The 20,908-nt window shown below is 47.6% G+C and overlaps 1 protein-coding gene across 1 annotated transcript in view; it reads right to left on the reverse strand.

Annotated features, from left to right (window-relative positions):
• Positions 1–2,243: 2,243 nt before the first annotated feature.
• Positions 2,244–20,908, reverse strand: part of STK11IP (serine/threonine kinase 11 interacting protein) — a 19,631-nt gene continuing 966 nt past the window's right edge. Inside the window, exons 2-24 of the mRNA XM_031058121.1 lie at positions 20,684–20,886; positions 18,582–18,656; positions 18,257–18,352; positions 17,223–17,330; positions 16,944–17,015; positions 15,879–16,008; positions 15,614–15,717; positions 14,779–14,868; positions 13,703–13,744; positions 13,042–13,209; positions 12,660–12,741; positions 12,186–12,554; positions 11,817–12,007; positions 10,746–10,856; positions 9,836–10,031; positions 7,943–8,440; positions 6,362–6,477; positions 6,074–6,171; positions 5,721–5,899; positions 5,387–5,471; positions 5,120–5,202; positions 3,389–3,615; positions 2,244–3,085 (exon numbers count right to left, since the gene is read on the reverse strand). Coding sequence (XP_030913981.1) covers positions 2,945–3,085; positions 3,389–3,615; positions 5,120–5,202; positions 5,387–5,471; positions 5,721–5,899; positions 6,074–6,171; positions 6,362–6,477; positions 7,943–8,440; positions 9,836–10,031; positions 10,746–10,856; positions 11,817–12,007; positions 12,186–12,554; positions 12,660–12,741; positions 13,042–13,209; positions 13,703–13,744; positions 14,779–14,868; positions 15,614–15,717; positions 15,879–16,008; positions 16,944–17,015; positions 17,223–17,330; positions 18,257–18,352; positions 18,582–18,656; positions 20,684–20,886 — 3,464 coding nt within the window. The 3' untranslated portion in view covers positions 2,244–2,944. The remainder of the gene's footprint in view (positions 3,086–3,388; positions 3,616–5,119; positions 5,203–5,386; positions 5,472–5,720; positions 5,900–6,073; positions 6,172–6,361; positions 6,478–7,942; positions 8,441–9,835; positions 10,032–10,745; positions 10,857–11,816; positions 12,008–12,185; positions 12,555–12,659; positions 12,742–13,041; positions 13,210–13,702; positions 13,745–14,778; positions 14,869–15,613; positions 15,718–15,878; positions 16,009–16,943; positions 17,016–17,222; positions 17,331–18,256; positions 18,353–18,581; positions 18,657–20,683; positions 20,887–20,908) is intronic.

Consider the following 20,908-nt stretch of genomic DNA (forward strand, 5'->3'; position numbering starts at 1 on the left):
TGTGCTAGCAGCTGAGTGCTGCAGCTGAGTGCACCCAGAAAAGGAGAAGGAGGAAAATCCAGATTGTTTAAGAGCACAGCCCCACAGGGATGGCATAATCAAAACTGAGACAGGCAGAAGATATCTGCAGCTGGTTCAATATATATTCCACCTTTCTGCAAACCCCAGCTGTCCTATACAGCCCCAGTTCCCACACAGCCATCAGTGGGATGCCTGCAGTGCTGGATGGTGGAATGTGTTAGGGGAGCCCTTGCACACATCCAGCTGATGCAAGGAGACCAGTTAATGTCATCACTGCACCAGGTGCAGGAGGCCCTACAGCAAAGCATTTGTGATCATGGAGTAACCAAAAAGGGGTTAATCTGTAATAATCAGGAGAAAATGCTAAGTGAAAACAAAGCAAGAGTTTCATGAAGAGACGGGAGACAGGTTGCAGCAGTGCATGTGAGCTTTCCTGTCAGTGCAGCAGCCAAAGGAATGCAGAAAAGCAGGGCGCTGTTAACAAGACCGAGAGTCTGGTGCTGAGCTGGGAGCACAGACCACCAGAGACATGGCAAAGAAGAGAAGCAAATGAATAATCACCTCTGAAATAAAAAGCAGGAAAAGCTTGAGAAGAGCTGCGGACAGGCACACAACCAAAACCTTTGGTTCTGGCAGTCCACACTTTGTCAGGCCCCTCAACCCTGATACTGGAGCAAAGGTGCAGTTTGGCTAGGACCAGAAAAGCAAGTTCCAGGGATGAGTTTTCTCAGGGAATCAACTTGAGCAGAAGAGACGTCAATGAGCTGGTCCAGTAACTCCAAATTTGACTCTTGCTTTGTGAAAAACGCAACTATAGAAGGTGAAGGCAGAAATTACACAAGCTCCTTAAATGGCAAGATGAAGACATAAAATCCTACTGGTGTTTACTGGCTCAGCTCTCTCAGAGTCCTTGCCCCAGACAAAGCTGGGGACTGAGCTCACTCAGTCTGAGATCCCCAAAGGAACAGAGAGCAGCAGCCATATGCCTCTTGAGGAAGAGGGGAGAAAGGGATGAATTGTGACATCTGCCTCCAGACAGTACAGATCTTATCAAGTCTATAGATGGCTAGATAAAAATATTGGCCACTGTGGGCCTTCAGCAACTCAACTGCCTCTGGAAGTGACAGAAGAATGTCCAATAGTACAGTGACCCCAAGCAAGAGTGGCCTTCAGACCCAGGATGGAAACTGAACTTCATGCTGTCCTAAGGCTATAAGAATGGCATAGATGGGTTTGAGCAGGAAGGGAAACTTTATTGCATCTTTTCAGGGAAGCAGCAGGATGCAGTGGGGCCAAGTCCCTGCTGTTTTCTTGATGACAAAAACTGATGCCACTGACACCAACTTTGGGCATGTAGAAAGTTTAAATGTCATAGAGACTACTGTGAATAGCTGCCATATTCAACATCCAAAGAAAACAGGCATCAGGTCACTGAACATCAAATGCACATCTTTATAAAAATCAAGACCACATTGACATAAAATGCAGGTTTGTCACTAAGGACTGAACAGTCAGAAAACTTGCCCTGAAGCTGCAGACTGAACATTCATAGGAAAACAGAGATGCTGTTCTGGGAAAAGCTGCCATCAGTAAAGGTCCCTACTTAGGGTATCAGATCCCACTATCAGCACCTAATGTAACAGGTCCATTTCTGCCCACCCCCACAGGGAGCTTCAACTGCATGAAAACATCACACACAGTTCTATCTTCGCTCTTCCTGGGGCAGGGGCAGAGACTATGAAATTAGCAAAGCCCTGGCCAAGCAGCAGCAGTTTCTGAGCCGCATTTAACTCTGTAGGAGAAGTTGAGACAAGGTAAAGCTCTACTTAGGGAAGAACCTAGAGGCAGGCACTCCCACCTCTACAGCCACACCAACAACAGCTCCTGAGACAGGCAAGCCTCTGAGGGCCTGTGCAGCCAGTAAGCAGCTGGGGCTGAAAGGCCACAGGATGCCCACATAAGGGCAACAGTCAGAGGAGAACACCACGACCTGTACCTGGTGTCAGTTTAATCCTGTTTAAAATTGTTCCTTTGTTGCTCCTTGGAAGAAAGTGGAGAAGATTAGCCTAGCATCCCATTCACACCCACCCTGAACAGGACAGGGAGAATGGCCTGAATCCAGTGAGATGTTAGGGAACCCTCAAGACAGCAGCAAAGCTAGTATGGAAGCCCTTAGAAAGACATTACAGCACTGCAAAAGAATGAAACAAGGAAAACAACAATTCAATAAATATAAGCTTTTATTACAATAGAAAATAGTAAAACTCATGTTAAAATAGACTCTTGCTTTTGGACTTCTCAGAAAAAACCTAAGCCTTGCTTATACTTGTTGGTGCCCATCAAGGCCCTGACCCCTAAGCAATGAGCAATACATTTCTGTGCTGAGAACCTCAAGGCTCCTTCCTCCCAGTGACAGTGAAAGACTACAGCAGCAGACTGAGCCATGCCCCATCAGGCAGAGAGGCAAGGGCTCTTTGTGGGGTTGTGTACAACATGCTTCATCCCCTTGTGCAATCAGGCTCCAGTTTGAAGCAGGTAGCTTTAGGGAAACCATGGACAAGAAGGACGGAGAGGAAAAAAAAATCATCAGCATATAATGATAGCTGTCCTGAAACAGCTAAGAAGGCAGCAAATGCATCTGCCAGAAATGGCACCTGACTGCCTTTGGGTACCTTACGCACTATTTATTACAAGGAACACTCTCCACCTTCTCCTTGGGTGGCCAATCCAGTGCAAATAACTGACTGTCCAGTCTGAACCATCATGTGCTCCCCTCTTACTCACCAGAAGGGGCCAGGGGCCAGAGCAGAGTGGAAGGCAGAGGCCACAGGACAGCAAGGTCAGACGGAGTGGGAGACACTTTTGCACCACTGCTGGCACAGCAGCACTTGGCTGCAAGTCCTGCCTGCTCCAGCCCCCAGGCTCACTCCAGTGCCTCATGCACAGCCTTCCGGAGCTCGATTGAGAACATCTCCTCCCAGGGCCCGCGGATCCACTCCACCAGCTCCACCAGGAGCTCAGGGCACTCTGTGCGGATGTGCCACGTGCTCTCTAGCTTCAGTACCTGGCAGGGAGGAAAGGCAGGCAGGTGAATGAGCAGACTGGCCTGACAGGCACCAATCAGCCCTGAGCCACCATCCCCCAGCACAGCTGCCGGCTCCTCCTAATTCCTCTGTGACCTCCTCTTCCCTCTCTGCTGCCAGCAGCCGAGTGTCCCTTGCATGACTTTCCAGTGTGCTCCCCTGGCTCTGTGGTACAAGGCCCTAGGTTATGATGGGAGATGACAGCCCCAAAACACCCCTGCAGGAACAGGATCTGAGTACAGTCAGCCCCCAGTACCCTGACCTCATGAGCACCTCCTGCTTACCTCATCATAAAGCATCAGCTTGATGTCACAAGGACATAGGCGATAGGTGATGATATTGCTAATACTGGTGATTGGCTGCTTCTCCTTCAACTGCATGTTGCTCCTAGGAGGCATTTCTGCCTCATGGTCTTCATCCAAGGAGGGCTGCACCTGCCACTGGTGATTCTCCTCCAGCAGAAATAGCATGCTTCGGGTACTCAGCAGGGTCACAGGAAAAGCAGATGCCCCTAAAAGGATATGAGGGAACAAGAAATGCTTTGCTGAGAGCCTGAGTCACCACAGAACCAGCTTTGCTCTCCATTCCTCCCCTAGGGAAATCCTTTACAGCAGCAGTAACTTGGGTGAATGACTTTATCCAGTTTCCTGAGTGAAGAGGGGACCAGGGTACTGAAAAGTGGCTGGGCTTGACCAGCTTATCCAAGGTTGTTGCAGGAGCAGGTACATGAAAGACCACTGCCCAGCAAGGCTTGTCCAACCCATGCCCTCAAGTGAGGCAGGAAGAGTCACATGAGTCCTTTGACCTCTTAAACAACATTTTTCTACTCCTTAGTTAAAATTTGACAGCTGCAGCTCAAAGCCTGCCTTTTTTGGCCTGAATTTCTCTGGCTGCAGATATCTCATGGGTGGAACAGAGAGCACACACATAAAGTTTAATACCAAGCTGGGATGTGTCACAAATATGACAGGAAGTAAAGTAGTTTTGATAAACTTCAGGCAACATAAATATAACCCAGCTATTTCAGTGGATGCAAATTAAAAGCACTACAACTTGGGAATAAGTTAGATGCACAGTAATAGGAAACCATTAGCAAAAGTGGCTGAGGTCACAGGGGATCACAAGCTGATGCAGCAGTATGTTGCTTTTCTCATCACATCTCACTCTTGGGAATTAGTAGGACTATCAGAAAGGGGATGTTTAATTAATCCTGTCTACTTGGTAATGAGATCTCAGCTGGAACTGTGTCCAGTTTTGGGCACCATACTCTAAAAGAGGAGAAAACTGTAGAGTAAGAAAAATGCACTGCAAGTTCTCCCTCTCACATACTATTTGTTCAGTTTGAGGATAGCAATAAACATACTTCCCACAGATTCCTTCTGATTCTCACATTCCCATGCCTCCCCAACGGCCAGTGGTGACCAGGGGTGCATAAGCTTAGCAAATTGGTCAGAAGGGTATTAAGAGCTAGGTTGCTCTTTTTTTTCAGTGTCCCAAGCTATGACGACACTGGAATTGTTCACTCAAACCCCAAGTTTAACACATCTGTCCTTCAGCAAGGCCTGGAACAAAACCTGAAGGGCTCCAGCACGCTCCTTCTGTACTATCATCTCAGGTTCTGGACACCTACTTCTGTTTTCCCAAATGAAGAAGCCTTTCAGCAGCTCACACAAACCATCTGTTTTTATGACTCCTCATCTTTCCCTCAGATCAGGGCAATGATCCAGCCCTCAGATAATCTCCAGCTTCTCAAGCTGTCACCAAAGCAGGACCAGCTGCTCCCTAGAGCTTAGACTTCCATGTAGAAAAGGACTGGGAGGTTTGCTGGATGAACAGAAGTATGCTGCTATTCTACACAACCCAACACTAGAAAAGAGCCCTCACTCATGCCCCCACCCTGTTTCACTGCTGGAAAAAAGGCACAGCTCTTTTCCCCCAGACTGTACACTAAAATCACAAGCATGTAAGCAGACAGCACAATGTGTAGGACATCTGGCTACTGAGATCTCCTGTACCTTGGATCAGGTATGCCAGCAGGTAGAAGAAACAAGTGTCACCTGCAGCTGCAGAATCTGTGGTCTTGGAGTCCAGCAGAGGCCTGGAGGAGATACAGCAGTGGTCTGATAAGGAAGCAATCCATTTCCAGTCTAGGTTTGCTGTGAACTAGCTACTGTTCCCGGTTCTCTTGGGGAAGGGAAGGACTCATATCTCCCAGATAATGCAAAGTCCTCCTTCTCCTGGTCCTCTGACTACCACCTTGACAGCCTCTCACAGGCTCTTACCATAGCCAATGCTGGGGATTCATTTCCACAGTGGGGATTTCCTTCACCTTACTCCTGTGCTTAGCAGGCAGTTCTTGCATGAGATCTAAAGAGGGGGAGAAGGAAGGTGTCTTTTATTGCACACCCAAGGGCAGTACATAACAGTTCAGGACACTTCTCTACTGTTCAGAGAGGTGTTCCAAGTTACGATGGCAGTGAGATTCTCTCCCAGCTCTTTTTCTGACCTGTCAAGAAGTTTAGTTCCAACATCTATCCAACAATAGCTGTCCTGATAGTTCCCCAAGAACAAATCTTTCAAATCCTCTCCCCCACATCCCTACAGCTCTACTCTTACCTGTCAGGGTCTGCAGGAACTGGTCACAGCAGCTTTGGTTCCGGATCAGCAGATTGTAGGAAGTTTTTGGGTTCTCAAACTCCATTCGCAAGGTCTGGCGGCAGAGTCCCACTTCCAGATGAGAAATATCAGACAGGTAGTGAGAATCGTTCTTCTTCAGCCAGTCTGCAGGTTGTCCCCTAATCACAGAGCATGGCCCCCAGCTGCAGCAGGCTGTCCCATCTCCTCTCCCACTGCAGCAGGGGGTTTGCCAGAAGAGCCTGTGCATGTCCCCACCCCTCCAGGGTAAGGGCAGCAAGGCTGGCACAGGCTGGCACTACCCAGCACTCACAGACTGGCTGCAGGGTCCTCACCTGATAGCTCCAGTGACTTCCAGCACATAAATCTTGAGGTCAGAAGCAACCAGGATTGAGAGGAACTCTCCTGGCCGGCCAAACTTCACCATGACCACCTAGAGCATACAGAGGGTGGGTCACACCTTTGGCCTGCCCCTTGGCAGCTCATCCACAGAAAGGCCAGACTCAAAGACACTTCAGCTCCCTTCACATCCCACAGTCTCTGAGACACCATCTCAGTGCAGAACTCACAGAGTGGCAAGAGGGACAGCAGAAGAGTTGTAGGAGTGGTGCTGTGGAGCTCACCTTGAGGAAGCACTGGAACTCCTCAGCATTCTCCTCAAAAACTTCCATGTCCAGGTACAGCTTCAGGCGATGATCCACTGAGCGGAAGTCCCTCGTGTTCAGGACGCTGTTTAGAGCTGAGGAGAGCAAAGGGCAGCAATGACACTGTCCCCTGACCAGAGGCTGCCAAGCATGCACACAGGCACCAGGACACAGTGTCACCCCATCTGCACACCTGCTTCCATCAAGTCTCTCCTCAAGACAAAGGACCAACCTGTAAAGCCCACAGGTCTCCATGTGGAGATAAAAGAGAAATTCATTGCTCCAACACTTTTTTTTTTGAGATACACAAAGCTTTGGTCTAAGCCAGATTCAAACTGTTCTTAGCTGTTTAGTCTCAGAAGGACACTGCTTTGCTGCTGGATTTGGCAGGAGGACAATTCTTTATCACAAAGCCAGAAAGATATTTCTTATTTCAGCTGGTGTCAGCTGAGGTCAACTTTTTAACTGGCTTTGATCGTGGCAAGGTTAAAGAGGCCTGAGGAAGACACCAATAAAACTGCTAAAGAGTATAATTAGGTTTGTCATGAAATTGTATAACCAAAAAATTTATACAACAGCCACAGTACTGCCCAAGAGTTCACGCCTCCCAGCAGAGCCTGTTCTCCATCAGAAACACTACACTAATCAACCACTCCTCACCAGCAACTTTCCATAGGCTCAGTTTTAAACTGGGACCTTGCAATTTGACCCCAGAAAAGAGACTGCCTTATTTCTCATACTTCAACTGTACAAGACTGAACCAGGCAACCTTAAAACTTTGATTCTACATTGACTCCTCTTCTGAGGCACAGCAGTCTTGAAGGACTGGGGGAGACCTCTATAGATCAAGAAAACAACAGGTTATAAATCAGAACTACACTCAGCTGCAGTAGAGTCACTTTGCTGGGCTAGACCAGATAACCTCCACAGCTCCTTTCCAACTTTCTGTAAATTCTGTAAATCACAAGCTGCTACCCAGGCAAAGGCAGTCTGCTACATCAGAAATCCAAGGTCCTTCAGAAAAATAATTTGTGGACCTCCTGTCTTGCATGACAGCTCTCATACAGCCAGCATGCAGTCCCTTGGGCAGGTTTTGTCATCTGAAGCTTACAAAAAAAGCGAGGAAAGCACAAGCAACATAAACCAGAGCCTCCTTCTAGCACACCAGCCTCACACTGCACTTAAGCTAAAGAATAAATAGAGAGGAATTGTGCATACTATTCTCCAAAGGTAATGCTCCAGCTGGCAGCTCATGGACGCCACAGGAACCCAGTGTGTCCATGACTGAGTAATGCAGCTTCAGAACAAGACCCTATTACTCAGAGTCTAAGCAATAATAGGTGTTAGGAGCTGACTCACTTTTCCTACCTTCAGGCATGAGGATTTAACAGAAAGGGGAATGAAAATCTCAACTCATAAGAACCATATGTTTATGGCTGCTCATACTTGATGTCCCCCTTCCCCATTAAAGAGGAGAAAGTGTACCCTGCAAGCACCAGTGATAAAACCAGCAACAAGCTGTCAACACCCCTAAACCCTGCACAGCTTCCTCATACTCACAAGGACCGAGATTCCACGTTTCCTCAGACTCAGAGTTCACAGAGAGCGGAGAAGGCGTGGGCCCCCGAGAAGCGCTGTGACGGCAGCTTCCCACCAGGCTGCCCCCACTGGTGTCCGGGTGGCTGAGGGACAAGGACTGGCTCTTCACACCCTGCTCCTTCCCAGAGCCACCCTCTGATCCATGGCAGGTGGGATGAGGAATGCTGCCAGGCTCAGGCTCAGCGCTCAGCTCCGGGCTCCTGGCGCTGTTGCTGGTGTCTATCTCTGAGCTGTCCTCCCCACCAATGTAGAACTTCCCGCTCTCAGTGGCCAGGACAGACGTTTCCTCTGGGCCCTCCTGCTGGCTGCCTCCCTCCAGCACGGAGTCTGACAGGTCCTCACTCGTGCTGTCGGCACCGGGCGGCAGAGGTGTGCTGGAGCACTCCTCTGAAGGCAGAATGACCACATGGTCACTGGAACAACTGGGACAGGCTATGGGCTCACCAGCTGCTGCAGGACCTGTGAAAGATTTTGTCAGGTATAAAGAAAAGCCAGAACAGCTCTCCCCAGCAAGATTTTACTTCCCCCCACCTCCTCTGCAAACCACAAGCCCTCCCTTTTCAAAGTAGAGAATAGTTACAGTCTGACTTGAGCAGCTTGTTGAGCAACTTGTTCAGAAGCATATCCTACATACCTCCCCTCACAAATCAACCAGAAATTCTGGATCAGTGCCACATGAAATAGCTCTGCTCAAATTTAGGGTGGCCCAGTGTGTGCTGTGGTTGCAACTGAAACTGTACCAGGGCTTTGTCTCATGACTTCCCTCCACTTCACATCTGCAAGTGCCCACATAACCTCAGAAGCCCAAGCCCATGACCACTTCCTTAGCCACCTCCATCCCCAGCATGCTGCATCCCTGCCCCAGCTGTCCTCATCCCTTCTGACACTGATTCCTGTTGCTCCCTTCACCCACACCAGAACAGACTTCCCAGCTGGATCATGGGATTCCCATTAGTCTGGCAGGGAGAAGAAAGTATCCTGGGGTGGAGAAAAGTGCTGCAGCCAGGACAGCATTTTGTGTTCACTGCAGTACTTCAATCCCAGGATACTTTGTCAAAACAACATCTTCTCAGCTATGGCACTCCCCACTTGGAATATAAACTGAGCTTTGAAAAACACAGCAATCACAAGATGCCTACACAGGACTAGCCACATCTCAGCTGAAATACCACATCTAGTTTTAAACAGCCAAAGAAAAACCTGGACAAATGGGAAAAAGTACAAAGACCAGCAAGAAACTGAATGTATGAGATATGACTGACAAGTAAATTATCTACAGAATTGAGCTTATTTAGTCTAGAGGACAGAAACCAAGAAAAGTTGCCAGGGGAGAACAATGGCCCTCAAGTACAAAGAAAGAAATAAATTGCTCCTCCGAAATGGCAGCAAGAGTGGGCTTAAGATCACAGACAGGGAGACTTAGATTAGGGTTCTGGTTGTTTTTCTGATGTCTAACAGACAAAGTTTTACCTGAAATACTGACGCAGATTCCCTGGAAGCTTCCATTAGCAAAAGCTCTTTAGAACAAATAAAGTCTCTGTGGCAGAACTGGCTACATGACCTGTAAGTCCTCTCCCAGACTTCAGTTTCCAGCACCCTTGTGTTCCCCCAGGCCACCCAGCACAGAGTGATGTTTGTTTAACCTTAAACCAGTGGTTTATTCCTGCTAGGAAACAAGGCAGGCTTTTCCCAGTCCAAGTAGGCCAAGTGAGAGTTCATCCCACAATAGGTTTTAAATTCCAGTACAGACAACACATCTCCTATACATTCCATGCTCTGCACCACAGCTGCCACCCTGGAAGTCTGCCTGGGCATTAATTAGCAAACATCCTTCTTCTGGGCACTACAGCCTACCTTGATGCGGGGCAACTAGAGTCTCCAGGATTTTGGTGTCTCCAAGCTCTGAGGAATAGGAACCTTGATGCCAGGGGGGCAGGGACTGTGAAAACTCCTGCTTGCATTTCAGGCATTGGAGCTTCATGGATCCCTTTTCTTGGTCCTGATTTCGCCGATTCTCCTCAACAGCTGGGGACAGCACTTCAAGGATACACTATAAATAGCAGCACACAGCACTTCAAGGATACACTATAAATAGCAGCACGGGGAAAAGGATCAAGCTTCTGACACCAGCAAGTCTTTTCACATGCCTCACTATAGCATTTCAGAGTGTAAGGGGTGCAACAATATTTCCCAGCTGTGCAAGACTTGCCAAGGACATGGAGCTTCACTGCAGAAGACCAAGACAACCTGTTTTTGCAGGTCTGTGCCTGATAGCTACATACTGACAGGCTCCCTCTGGAACTCTGATCTCAAAGGTCCCATCTATTTGTGTCTTGTCTCTAACAAGGAGAATTTGAGAGAAATTACTGAATGAGAGACCAGAGTCCCTACAGCAGCTGTGTGGACATAGCACTGACATTTACTGTCCAGAGGACCAAGCACAGGCCAGCACATCACTCAGCACTCACAAAATATTACATTGCATGTGCACAAGTAATGATCACTAGCTTGACTACAAACTTTTCATCCCAAGAGGGAGAAAACTGCAAGACTCTCTCCTTGAGAGCACTGTTTATGCTACAGGAGCTCCACTGCCCATGGCCATGCTCACAGGGCCCTCCACAGGTCACCTGTGCAGAAGAAGAAATCCCTACAAGCCAGACCCGGGCAGCAGGGGCTCAGGTGCTCTGAGAACAGCAGCCCTATGCTGGCTGGAAGAATTCAGTGCCTTGCAGTAACAGTGCGCCCTCCGCAAGCCCCTCACCTGCAGACACTGCTCAGGGCAGTCGTCAAGCACCACATATCTGCGCTTCTGCCGGTCCTTGCGGATGTAGCTGAAGTGCAACGTGAGGACAGGGAAAACTCGCTCCAGGTCCTGCAGGAGACAGAAAACACCCTTTCTAGGATGACGGAGAAGCTTTCACAGACTACATTTGCTTGCAAAAGGCTGAAACATGGCCATACATGCACTTTATTTAGTGAGTCCTAAGCATCCCTCACAGTTGATAGCATTTGGGAGTCTGGTAAAATGGGCAGAAATAAACAAACAAATATAAAGCTATTAAGTGCTGACAAGACTTGCACTGAGTGCTTGAAAAATTGCATGAGCACTTGAAACTTACAACAGTAACTCTCAAGGCCTAGAACAAAGTATTTCAAACAAAACATCTTTTTCATAAAGGTATTTCAGAAGAATATCAAACCACAAACATTCAGAAAGGCACAAGGGCAGGGTTTAAAAATGAGTTGGAGCTTTTAGAGAAAACAGAATTAGAGAAACCTGTGAACATGTCTGTATACAGACTGAATGTTAAAATCTTACCACATGGAAAAAGGGATTTCCAGACTCCCTTTCTAAAGAACCACAAAAGCCAAATAGGACTGGTAATGCTGAAGTGTGCAGCTAGAACAGATGGCAAACTGCCCACTGAGCTGCCAGACTAGACTCTGTTCTGCTCTAGAAACAATGCAATCCTCAAAGAGTCCTCCAAGATCAGGGTGATATCCCAGTGAGGAATGAATGGGAAGGAGATCTCCATTTCATTTAAGTTCCTCTTGAGAAGTCTTTCATTCCTCCACACCAGAACAAGTCCAGCCACTGTCTTTAAATTCCAGCTTTGGAACAGATTTGATGCTGGCTTCTGCTGCATTATCACAGGTAGTCTAAGCAATAGAGATGCCATTAGATACACATGCATTGGGTTGAAGGGATGCTCAATGAGGCTGTGCAGATGGTAGGAAAAGGCCTGCAGGATTCTCGACAGGAGCCCAAATCCAGAATGCTGCCATACACAGCGAGTAAGATGACAAAGACTCACAGAGAAGTGTAACTCACCATCCTCTTCCAGGTCAACTCAGAGGTCTCCACATTCTTCAGGCATTTCAGCTCCAGCTTGTGGAGGACTCTGGCAGCCTTCAGTTCCACCTCAATCACATGATTAGCTGTGACTCGCAAGAAGATCCACTCTGGCTCTGGGTCCCCTTCACCTTCTATTTGGCTCACCAGCACTGGCTGGCACAGGTCCACTGCCAAACAAGACACAATACAGGTCAGTACATGCAGTATGCCTTCAGTCCTGCTGGATCTAGGTCCTTAGCCACAATACTGGGCACCATGATACAGCTTCAGAGACAAATCACATTTGATTAATCTATTTTGTTGTCATCCAAGCCCTTAAAAACAGCAGTGAAAGGACCTGTTTACCTTCTACCTTCTCCTCTTCCTCCTCTCCAAGAATTAGCTCATCTGCCTCCTCTTCTCCTCTCTGTTCTCCTTCCATAGGCTCATCCAGCTGTACTTCAGGCTCTTCCTCCTTTGCAGCATCATCCAAAGGAGGAGAGGATCCTTCTTTCTGGGATACTTGGGGCTTTCCTTGCTCTGGGTCAGAGCTCTCGCTCTGCAGGTCCATAGCAGCAGGTGTGCCTGTGATCTCCTCTGCAGAGCGGCTGCGGGACATGACGGGCACTTGGTCATGCTCCTCCAGGTGTCTCTTGTACTGCAGCCAGTCAGCACCAAAGCGATCCCTGAAGCTGGCCAAGCGCTTCATCTCCTTCTGATGCTCTAGGACCAGACCTGCAAAGAGAAAACTTGGGAAGTATGAAGGTAGTCACCAGGCCAGAGCACTCTTACTCTGGGCAGTTTAGCTGCTATGTTATTAAGAAAGACAACAAGGCTCACCAGCAGAGAGGGGTAATGCCTGGGGCTCGTGTTCTGTGTCACTTGGCTCCGAAATGCTTGCTCTGCGCACTTTGACTTTTCCCTGAAAAAAAACAGGACAAAAGTAGTTGTGAGGAACTGAACAATGAAAACAGCACCTGATGAGGGGCTCTGCCAAGCTGAAGGGTTTGTAGCTGTTACAGTGTAGGGACACAGCCTGAAACACTTGTGAGGGTATATGAAGATTAACATTAAAGCCCTTTCCTAACACACAGCAGTGTAGAGGCTCACTAACCACGCAGTCAGTACCAGACCACATCTCAGTGCAGGAGACTTCACATCAAGGCATCCCCTTCACCCAACATGCCAGCTACATGGCTAAGAAGCTATGTCAGTCCCAGACCTTGCTTTTCTTTCGAGGGACCCTGACGACCACATTCTCTGATGGGGACTGGCTGTCGCTGAAGTCTGCAGCACAGGAGCTCTCCAGTGCACTGCGATCCAGTGCAGTCTTCTCTGAGGTAGAAGTATGGATGGACTGGGACACACTTTGCACAAGTCTTGGAAGGTGCTAAAGCAAGAAAAATAGAGTATTTCCAGCTGAGAACAAAGGGCAGACAAGGTAACCAAGCCACAACTCAGGCTGACAGCTTTCCTGCTCCTCACCCCAAGCTTTCACCATCTCAAAGCACTGACAACAGATCCTGCCTGATTGACTGGATTGTTTATCACAACCACTCTCATTTACCTCAATCTCTGCCTTTCTCTTAAAAATAGCAGATGGGAAACTGATAACTATTTTGCTGACATGTAGCTCAAGTGTCAAGTACCATACAGTACCTGAAGAGGAAACAGGCAAGGCTCCAAGTCCTGCAAGGCTACATAAGCCAGAATAAATTACACTGGCCAGTTCCAGCAATTATTAGGAATCAGCAGAGACAAAATGATCTGTGTCAAAGTCAAGGTAGCCCATAAAGATTTAATAGGACACACGACAATGCAAAAACCTGTCAGAGTTCCCAGTCCCAAAGGCATTAAGATCAGTTTTTAACAATTATGCTTACCATTAGGTCTGAGGAAGAGAGTGGCTCCCCGTCCAAGAAGAACTGTAATTAGAGACCCATTTGCAGTCAGATTCCATTTGGCTGGCACATACTCAGGACAACTTCTGCTGACTCCTACATCCCTTCAGGCCACCCTAGGGTTGGAATCCCTGGCAAAAAAACTGCAAAGAAACAACCCTGTTCCTGCCTATCCACCACTCCTTTAGTTGTAGCTACCTAATAGCATGTAAGGCCAGAAGGGACCGTTGTGGTTTTCCTGTTTACAGACTTTATAACTTCCAGAAACGTATCCAAGACACTTCGCGGAAGAGGTACAATGGATTATTCTACAACAACTCAAATTGTTTTGAAAGGTACTGACCTTCACCTCAAAGCCTTTATCCTACTTCTAGCCTGACTCCACATAGGTTCCAGTAATTTGAGCTTTTTCCAAGATGCAGTTTGAAGACAATGAATCCAGCCATTTACCACTGATATGAAGGGCAGACCAGCTCTGGAACACCTTTGACCCTTAGCAAGTAAGTTTATTCTGCTAAATTACCAAACACTGGATTTGCTGGCTTCTTTATTTGAAATCAGATTACCAAGAACTGAGCTAAGCACTGGAGTATAAGGGAACAGTAATGACACCTGACTGAGAGCAGAGTGAAGGAGACAAAGAGGTGGCCATGGCTGCCAAAGTAGTACATACTTTGGTAAGGTGGGCAAAGACTGGGAGTTTCTTCTTTGCACAGTCCAGCTACATCATTACTATCCAGCATGAACAAAGTTCCATCAGTGAGCAAAACTGAAGAAGTAGACAGTGAAGCCATACTAAGATTTGAAGTGTTGCAAACCCGAGATCAGTATTCAACTCTGTGCTGGCCAGCACATAACATAAAAATGTAAGGTCAAACTACTCTAGTGCAGGTAAAAAAAAGAAAAAAAAAGAAAAAAAGAAGAAGCAGCCACAAAAGAATCACCACTGTTACACAACTGGAATAAATCTACAAGTTTAATTTCCCTCATTTGCCCCAAGTGTTAGAACACCCTATGCCTTCAAAAGCAGGGGCAGAAGGCAGGTGGCTAATACTCACATTGGAGAAGGCTGCCCTGGGAGACACATGGACAAGGGCTGCAGATCGGTGATTTTGATGGAACCATATTGGGTTTCCCTCCAAATACAGCTGGGTGAGGGAAACACACAAATTATTAGAGGCAATATTCTCTACCCCAGTCTATCCTGCCTGCAGGCTCCAGTCTTTCTCTCTGCTTCAAGAAATATTCTTGCAGTGGAATAGTTATCAAGCCAGGAGAGGACTAGGCTTTTAAAATGCTTCTTGAAATTAGTTCAGCAAATAGAGAAGCAGATTACAGTATCTCCTATTCATGACCTAAATCATTATGAGTTTTTTCAGTACTGACTCTGAGAAGTGTTGAAAGAACAGTCCTTTGCAGGCCCAGAGAAGCTGTAGATGTCCCATCCCTGGAGGTGTTCAAGGCCAGATTGGATGTGGCTTTGAGCAACCTGGTCTAGTGGGAGGTGTGTCCCTGCCCATGGTAGGAGGGTTGGAACTAGATCTTTGAGGTCCCTACCAACCAAAACCACTCTCTGATTCTATGATCTTCTTTCATAAGCACTATAGTGACTGCCATGCTCCTTCAGATTTCTCTGAACACACAAATTCACAACAAGATTATGGGAGGATCTTTTCTGAACTTGACAATGTTAAAATCAGAAAGGATGAGCAAGGAAGTGGGGATGAATATATGAAAAAAGGTTAGCTTGAGGAAGGGTCACTAAAAATGAAGGCTGAAATGCTCAAGAGTTGAACTTATCTTTCAAAACTCTCTGGATACTACAAAGTCTCCATCTTGCACACCCCGACCATGAAATCCCTAATTTACCAACTCATCAGGCTTTATGCTTACTTTTTTTAAAGAGTGCAGAGTGGACAATGGTGCCAGCTGGGCATGTTCCAGCAGCAGGTTATAGGCCACATCCAGGTGCTGCAGATTCACAAGCTGTTCCACTCCTGTGAACAAAGCAAGAAACCATCAGCATGCTAGACAACATAACCTCCCCCAAAAATGAACCCTAGCAAAAATAGTTGTGCCCAAGATTTCGAGTTCTGTTCATTCCCAAGGACTACAGGAAAGCTTCAAACTCAGAAATGCTTCTCCCTTCTGGGCTCACCATTGATGCTGTCGAGCTCATTGTTGCGCAGGATCAGAGTCACCAGCTTGGATCGGCTGAAGATGCCAAGGTTTGGCACCTTGGACAGGAAGTTGTATGCCAGATTGAGGTATTCTAGCTCTGTAAGGGTCTGTTCAGAGAGAAGAGCAGCATTGGATCAGCTGGGACCTAATCTCAAGGCCTGGCCCTGAACTCAAGGCAGGGCACTAGCTTCTACAATTTTTTTTCATCCCAACAAGGTGAACCAACAAGTGAGTTTCTTTAGACTGTTTCTGCAGGAAGAGTTCGATGTTCACATTGGGAGTGGTTTGTTTAGGGGCACTCAGCATCATTTGACTGCTTTACAGAATTTGCCAGGAGCACCCTTCTCTTTCCTCACCAACTTTGATGGAGCATAGGAAAGGATGCCTCAGCAAAAGGAGTGAACTACCAAAATAAACCCTTTCTTACTTTTGTAAAGATGATGGGGAGCCCATTGTGAGCCCACCAACTCCACAAAAAGCTGTTTCATAGCTTTCCTTCAAAGAAGCAGATCCAGCCCAGCAAAGCATGGATTTGAATGCTGTTTCCCAGAAACACACATGCCATTGTGATGGACTATTTCCTTTCTAGAGTAACTGACTGGTTTCTGAGAGCAGGAAGTAAATTCTGCTGGCAGTTTGAACAAACTGAACAGTAAGCTTCTACAGCCCCATGCCTGTATACATAATTCTCACCTGCTGCACAGATTACAGCAAGTCTTGGCCACAGTGGAGCACCCACCCTGGGAGAGGTTGTACATAGAGTACTCTGTGTGTATCAGTGCATTTACCACTCAGCCACGCTGTAATGCCGAGTGACAGCTAGAGCGAACTCTCTTAGAGGTGAGGGACACTGCCTTCTCTGCCTCAGTGGCACTTGGACTGCACATACAGGGCAATGGTTTTCAGGCTGCAAGCACTAGCTCTAAGCCACACCACATCTGTCATTTCTTTTATTATACCTCACCTAGTAGGAACGTGATTACAGAATTTGAGCAGTATCCTCTGCACAGGAGGAAACTGCTGGTCAGCCCAAAATACTCACCGCTAAATAGTGCTCACAATCCTGGATCTTGTTGTGACTCAAATCCAAGACCCTCAGAGCATTCAATAATTGCTGAGAGACAAAAAGATACTAGATCAGATCCTACAACTGTCTCTGTTACAGCATGAAAAGCCCCTCCTGCTGGGAGAGGCCAGCAAAATTAACACTGCCCACTTCCTCCCACCCAGACCTAGCAGCATCAGTAACAGAAGGCCTGGCTCTTGGCTGTGATCATCTCCTCTCTTCTCCTCAGCCATGCAGGAAGGATGCCCCACTCACCAGTGAGTCATCCAAGGCAGTGATTGAGTTATAGCTGAAGTTCACAGTCTGCAGTTCCAACCACGGGAGAGCACAGCTCAGATCTCCACCGCATGCTGAAATTATTTCCTAGGAAGAAGAGAGGAGCCATACCTTGGTGAGTCCTAGCTGTTATAGTAAAAGCAGATGAACACAGGAGAACACAGGAGTCTAGAAGGTGGCTGACATACTGTGCTTTACAGACCTTGTTTTGCTAAGAGAGGCAGTGACTTTTATGTCCCTAATTCAAGTATTTGGAGGTGATGGGAATCTCACAGCCAGATATTTAGAAAGAAGGGAGATGTTTTTGTTTCCTACTCTGAAGTGGCAATAGTTAACCTAATCTGTTAGATTTCTTAGGCTCAGGACACTTAGCACAAAGATTCATGCTAACAAAATCATTTCCAGGCCTCTCTCAAACAAAAGCAAGATACACACTTGTATCCTAAAAAGCTCTGAAAGCACTCCCTATCATCAGCCCCTGCTCTCCAACAGGTGTCTGCTTCCACATCCCAGAGAGAAGCCCGGAGGCCCATGGCCAGCACAGCCCATGTTACTCAGCTCTTCATGGCTGGAGCTTGCCTTCACATCTCAGAAATGTGCTGGGCAGCAGTGCAGGTAAGACACTGGGGCACAGCATTTCCTCTGACAATCAGCTCTAAAAAGGCTGCTGAGGTACAATGAAATAAACCTTGACCAGCTGCAGTCCTTGAATGTGGAAACAGCCAGATACACAGACCTGTCAGACCTAGCTGACACAAATGTTGTCTAGAGCCAGAAATTCTCAAGAATCTAAAGAGAAGATTACAGAGCACATGTGCTTGCAAGCAAGGAATCCTTCAACACTGCTTGAGACAGGGGTAGGACCCCAGAACAGGGAAGGGAGATGAAGCCATACACAACATGAATGAATAAAAGGGCTAGCACCATCTTCTATATCTTCCCTGTGTGAAGAGCTGTAGGATGAAGACAGCCTTTCTCTTGCAATTTACACCATGAGCTGTGTAGACACTCACCTCCAGTGTACTGATACATTTGCAGCAGGTTAGAGATTCCAGCTGAGAATAGACAAATCGCAGTCCCCGGAGGCAGTGTGGAGGGACAGACCTCAACTGCAGCAGTGATAAGAAAGTAAAAACAACATACATCAAAAAATATTACAGTGGTGGAGCAGGTCCAAGTTTTACCCCAAGCAAGTGTTGCAGGAGTTTAGCCTTAGCCTTCCAGGGAAGCCACAAAAGCCTACCCAGTTTTTAGGAGTAGAGGCATTCTGCAACCACAAAACTAGTCAAGAAAACCCAAACAGCAAGACTCAAAACCACTCTTGCCATCTATACTTACTTCCAGATGCCGGAGGGACTTGAAAGGGAAGATCTTCACAGCAGATTGCAAAACACAGTTTGGAACATGAACAAGCTGGAGAAATTAGAAAAAAAGTCTCGTGTCAAGCTTAATTTGTGCTGCATTACCACCTTCCTGATGCACCAACTGCAGCACCTTGAACAGGCTGTCCCTCCAGCTCGGGTAATCCCTTAAAAGCTCTCTCCCAGTGCTGGTAGTGGCACTGCCTCCCTGGATCCATAGTACAATAGAGATCACAGAGAATAGCATGTGAATAAGTGGTCTGCCAGCCCACAGAGCTCCTCCTCATCTCCCCTGCCCACACGGCTACACCACTTTCAGCACCACTGGAAGGTCTGACAGCTGGATTCCTCATCAGCCACAACCAGCAAACCTACTAAAGACAAAACTAACTGCTGGAGGTATGTTTATCAAGCAGCTGAGTAAAACTAGCACTCTGGTGGGAGGTGTGCACATACATTTCACCACAAGAGGCCAAATAAGGCAAATCACAAGCAGATACAATGGAAAACAGAGTTGGTCTCCAAGGCACTGTTAGTGTTAGACTGAGGTGCCTGCAAACCTCCTCTTTGTATTCTGTAGCACAGCAACAGGCCCTTTCAGCACAGGGCAGTTAGGCTGTGTTCATGCACCATAAAGCAGCTTATTAAAACCACCTTCTAATGCTTTCTATGGACAGGGCATAAACAGTATTTCTGGCTGCTACTGAAAGTGAGTAATGAAACAGTTACCACTTCCACAGTGGACAGCAAAGTACAACCAGACAGACCATCTCTGCTAGTTACACATACATTCAGACAGAAGTGACTCATCAGATGCAGAACAGACATCCTAAGGCCTCATCACCACTACTGCATCCACAGCTTCAGCCCTGCCAGGAATGAATCACTGCCCACTGCATGCCAGCACTAATGCTGCACGTTGAACAAGAGCATCTGTAATGGGAGCACTGGCAAGTTTTAATGATCAGTTCTACCAGAGTTTATTTCGGATGCCATTCTTGCTCTGTGTCTTGATTATCTCCTCTCCCTCCAGTGTCTTAAAAATCTGTCAGGCTGATATAAATTATTAGCTTTTCCAAGTAAACAATTTCCAGACATCAATGGGCAGCTTCCCCTTCTTTAGAGGCTTGTTCCAGAGAGAGCACATTTTCTAGTGAACAGGAGCGCTCACCACAACATCCTCCTGATTGCAGTGTCCCTCCCTGCCTCCTCCTGCCTGGAGACCCATGTTTCTCCACAGACTCTGGGCCCCACTAACTACACTGTTACAAAATCCTCCCAACAACATTCTGATACTGCTCCACTCTCACAGGGAAAACAGGTTTTTAAAGACATCACAGATTTTAGTGGTCAGCCGCAATACCTTTTGAGCTCCACTGCAGAACCTAAAACAGCTGCTAATGCCTCTTCCCCTTTCAGGCTCCTTTCACCTCTACTACCCACTCTGCATGTCTCAGTGCTGAGCAGAATCATGTGCAGCATCATTGCACATGCCAACTTTCAAAAACCTCTCTGAAAAATTTCTTCATCTGCAGTTATATCTTTATTACAGCCTCTTTACTACAGGCTATTTATTGTTAAAATTAATGAGGATACGTTACTAGAAATATCCCGTGCTGTGAAACTGATCAACCAGAACCACTGCTCAGGCTGCCGAAGTAAGCAGCAGCCTCAGAGTGTGCACAGCATCTGACCCCTCTGCTCAAGTTCCCTGGCTCCGCTGCCTTGGGCACATCAATCATCACTCCAGGAGCACTCAGCTGTGCTCAGGTGCCAGATAGTGCCTGAATTGCTCAAGCCCTTCAGGAAATAATCATTTCCCCAACAATGACAACACCTTACCAAGGTCAGAACTTAATTAACTCCTGTTGCCCCCGTTTTTAACTCCGAGAAACTTTCTGCTGAGTTGCACGGCTGACCCTAGGTAAGCAGCTATAGACTATCGTGCTAAGCGACGACTCCACGCAAGAGCCCTGGGTCACACGAGGACAATGGGCACCAGAGGAGCCTGCTCTGAGGCTGTGCCTGCCACCTCCCCTGGCCGGCCCTGCAGCACGCCCGGCCCCGCTGTGTACGGACCTTCAGAGAGTGAGTCTTCTGCAGGACGTCGAAGAGGAACTGCGCCTGGAGGATGGCGGCTGTCTCGGCGGGGTGCGAGGGCAGCGCCACGAAGCCCCGGTTCTGGTTGCGGGAGCCCAGGTGCTGCTCGAAGACCTGCGTGAGGTGCTGCAGGGTGGAGGTGAGCAGCGTCAGCGTGCTGGAGCCGTCTAGGACGAGGTCCCCTGCAGGACAGGGAAGGGACGG

The sequence above is a fragment of the Geospiza fortis genome, unplaced genomic scaffold (assembly GCF_000277835.1).
Source record: "Geospiza fortis unplaced genomic scaffold, GeoFor_1.0 scaffold112, whole genome shotgun sequence".
Taxonomy (NCBI): Eukaryota; Metazoa; Chordata; class Aves; order Passeriformes; family Thraupidae; genus Geospiza; species Geospiza fortis.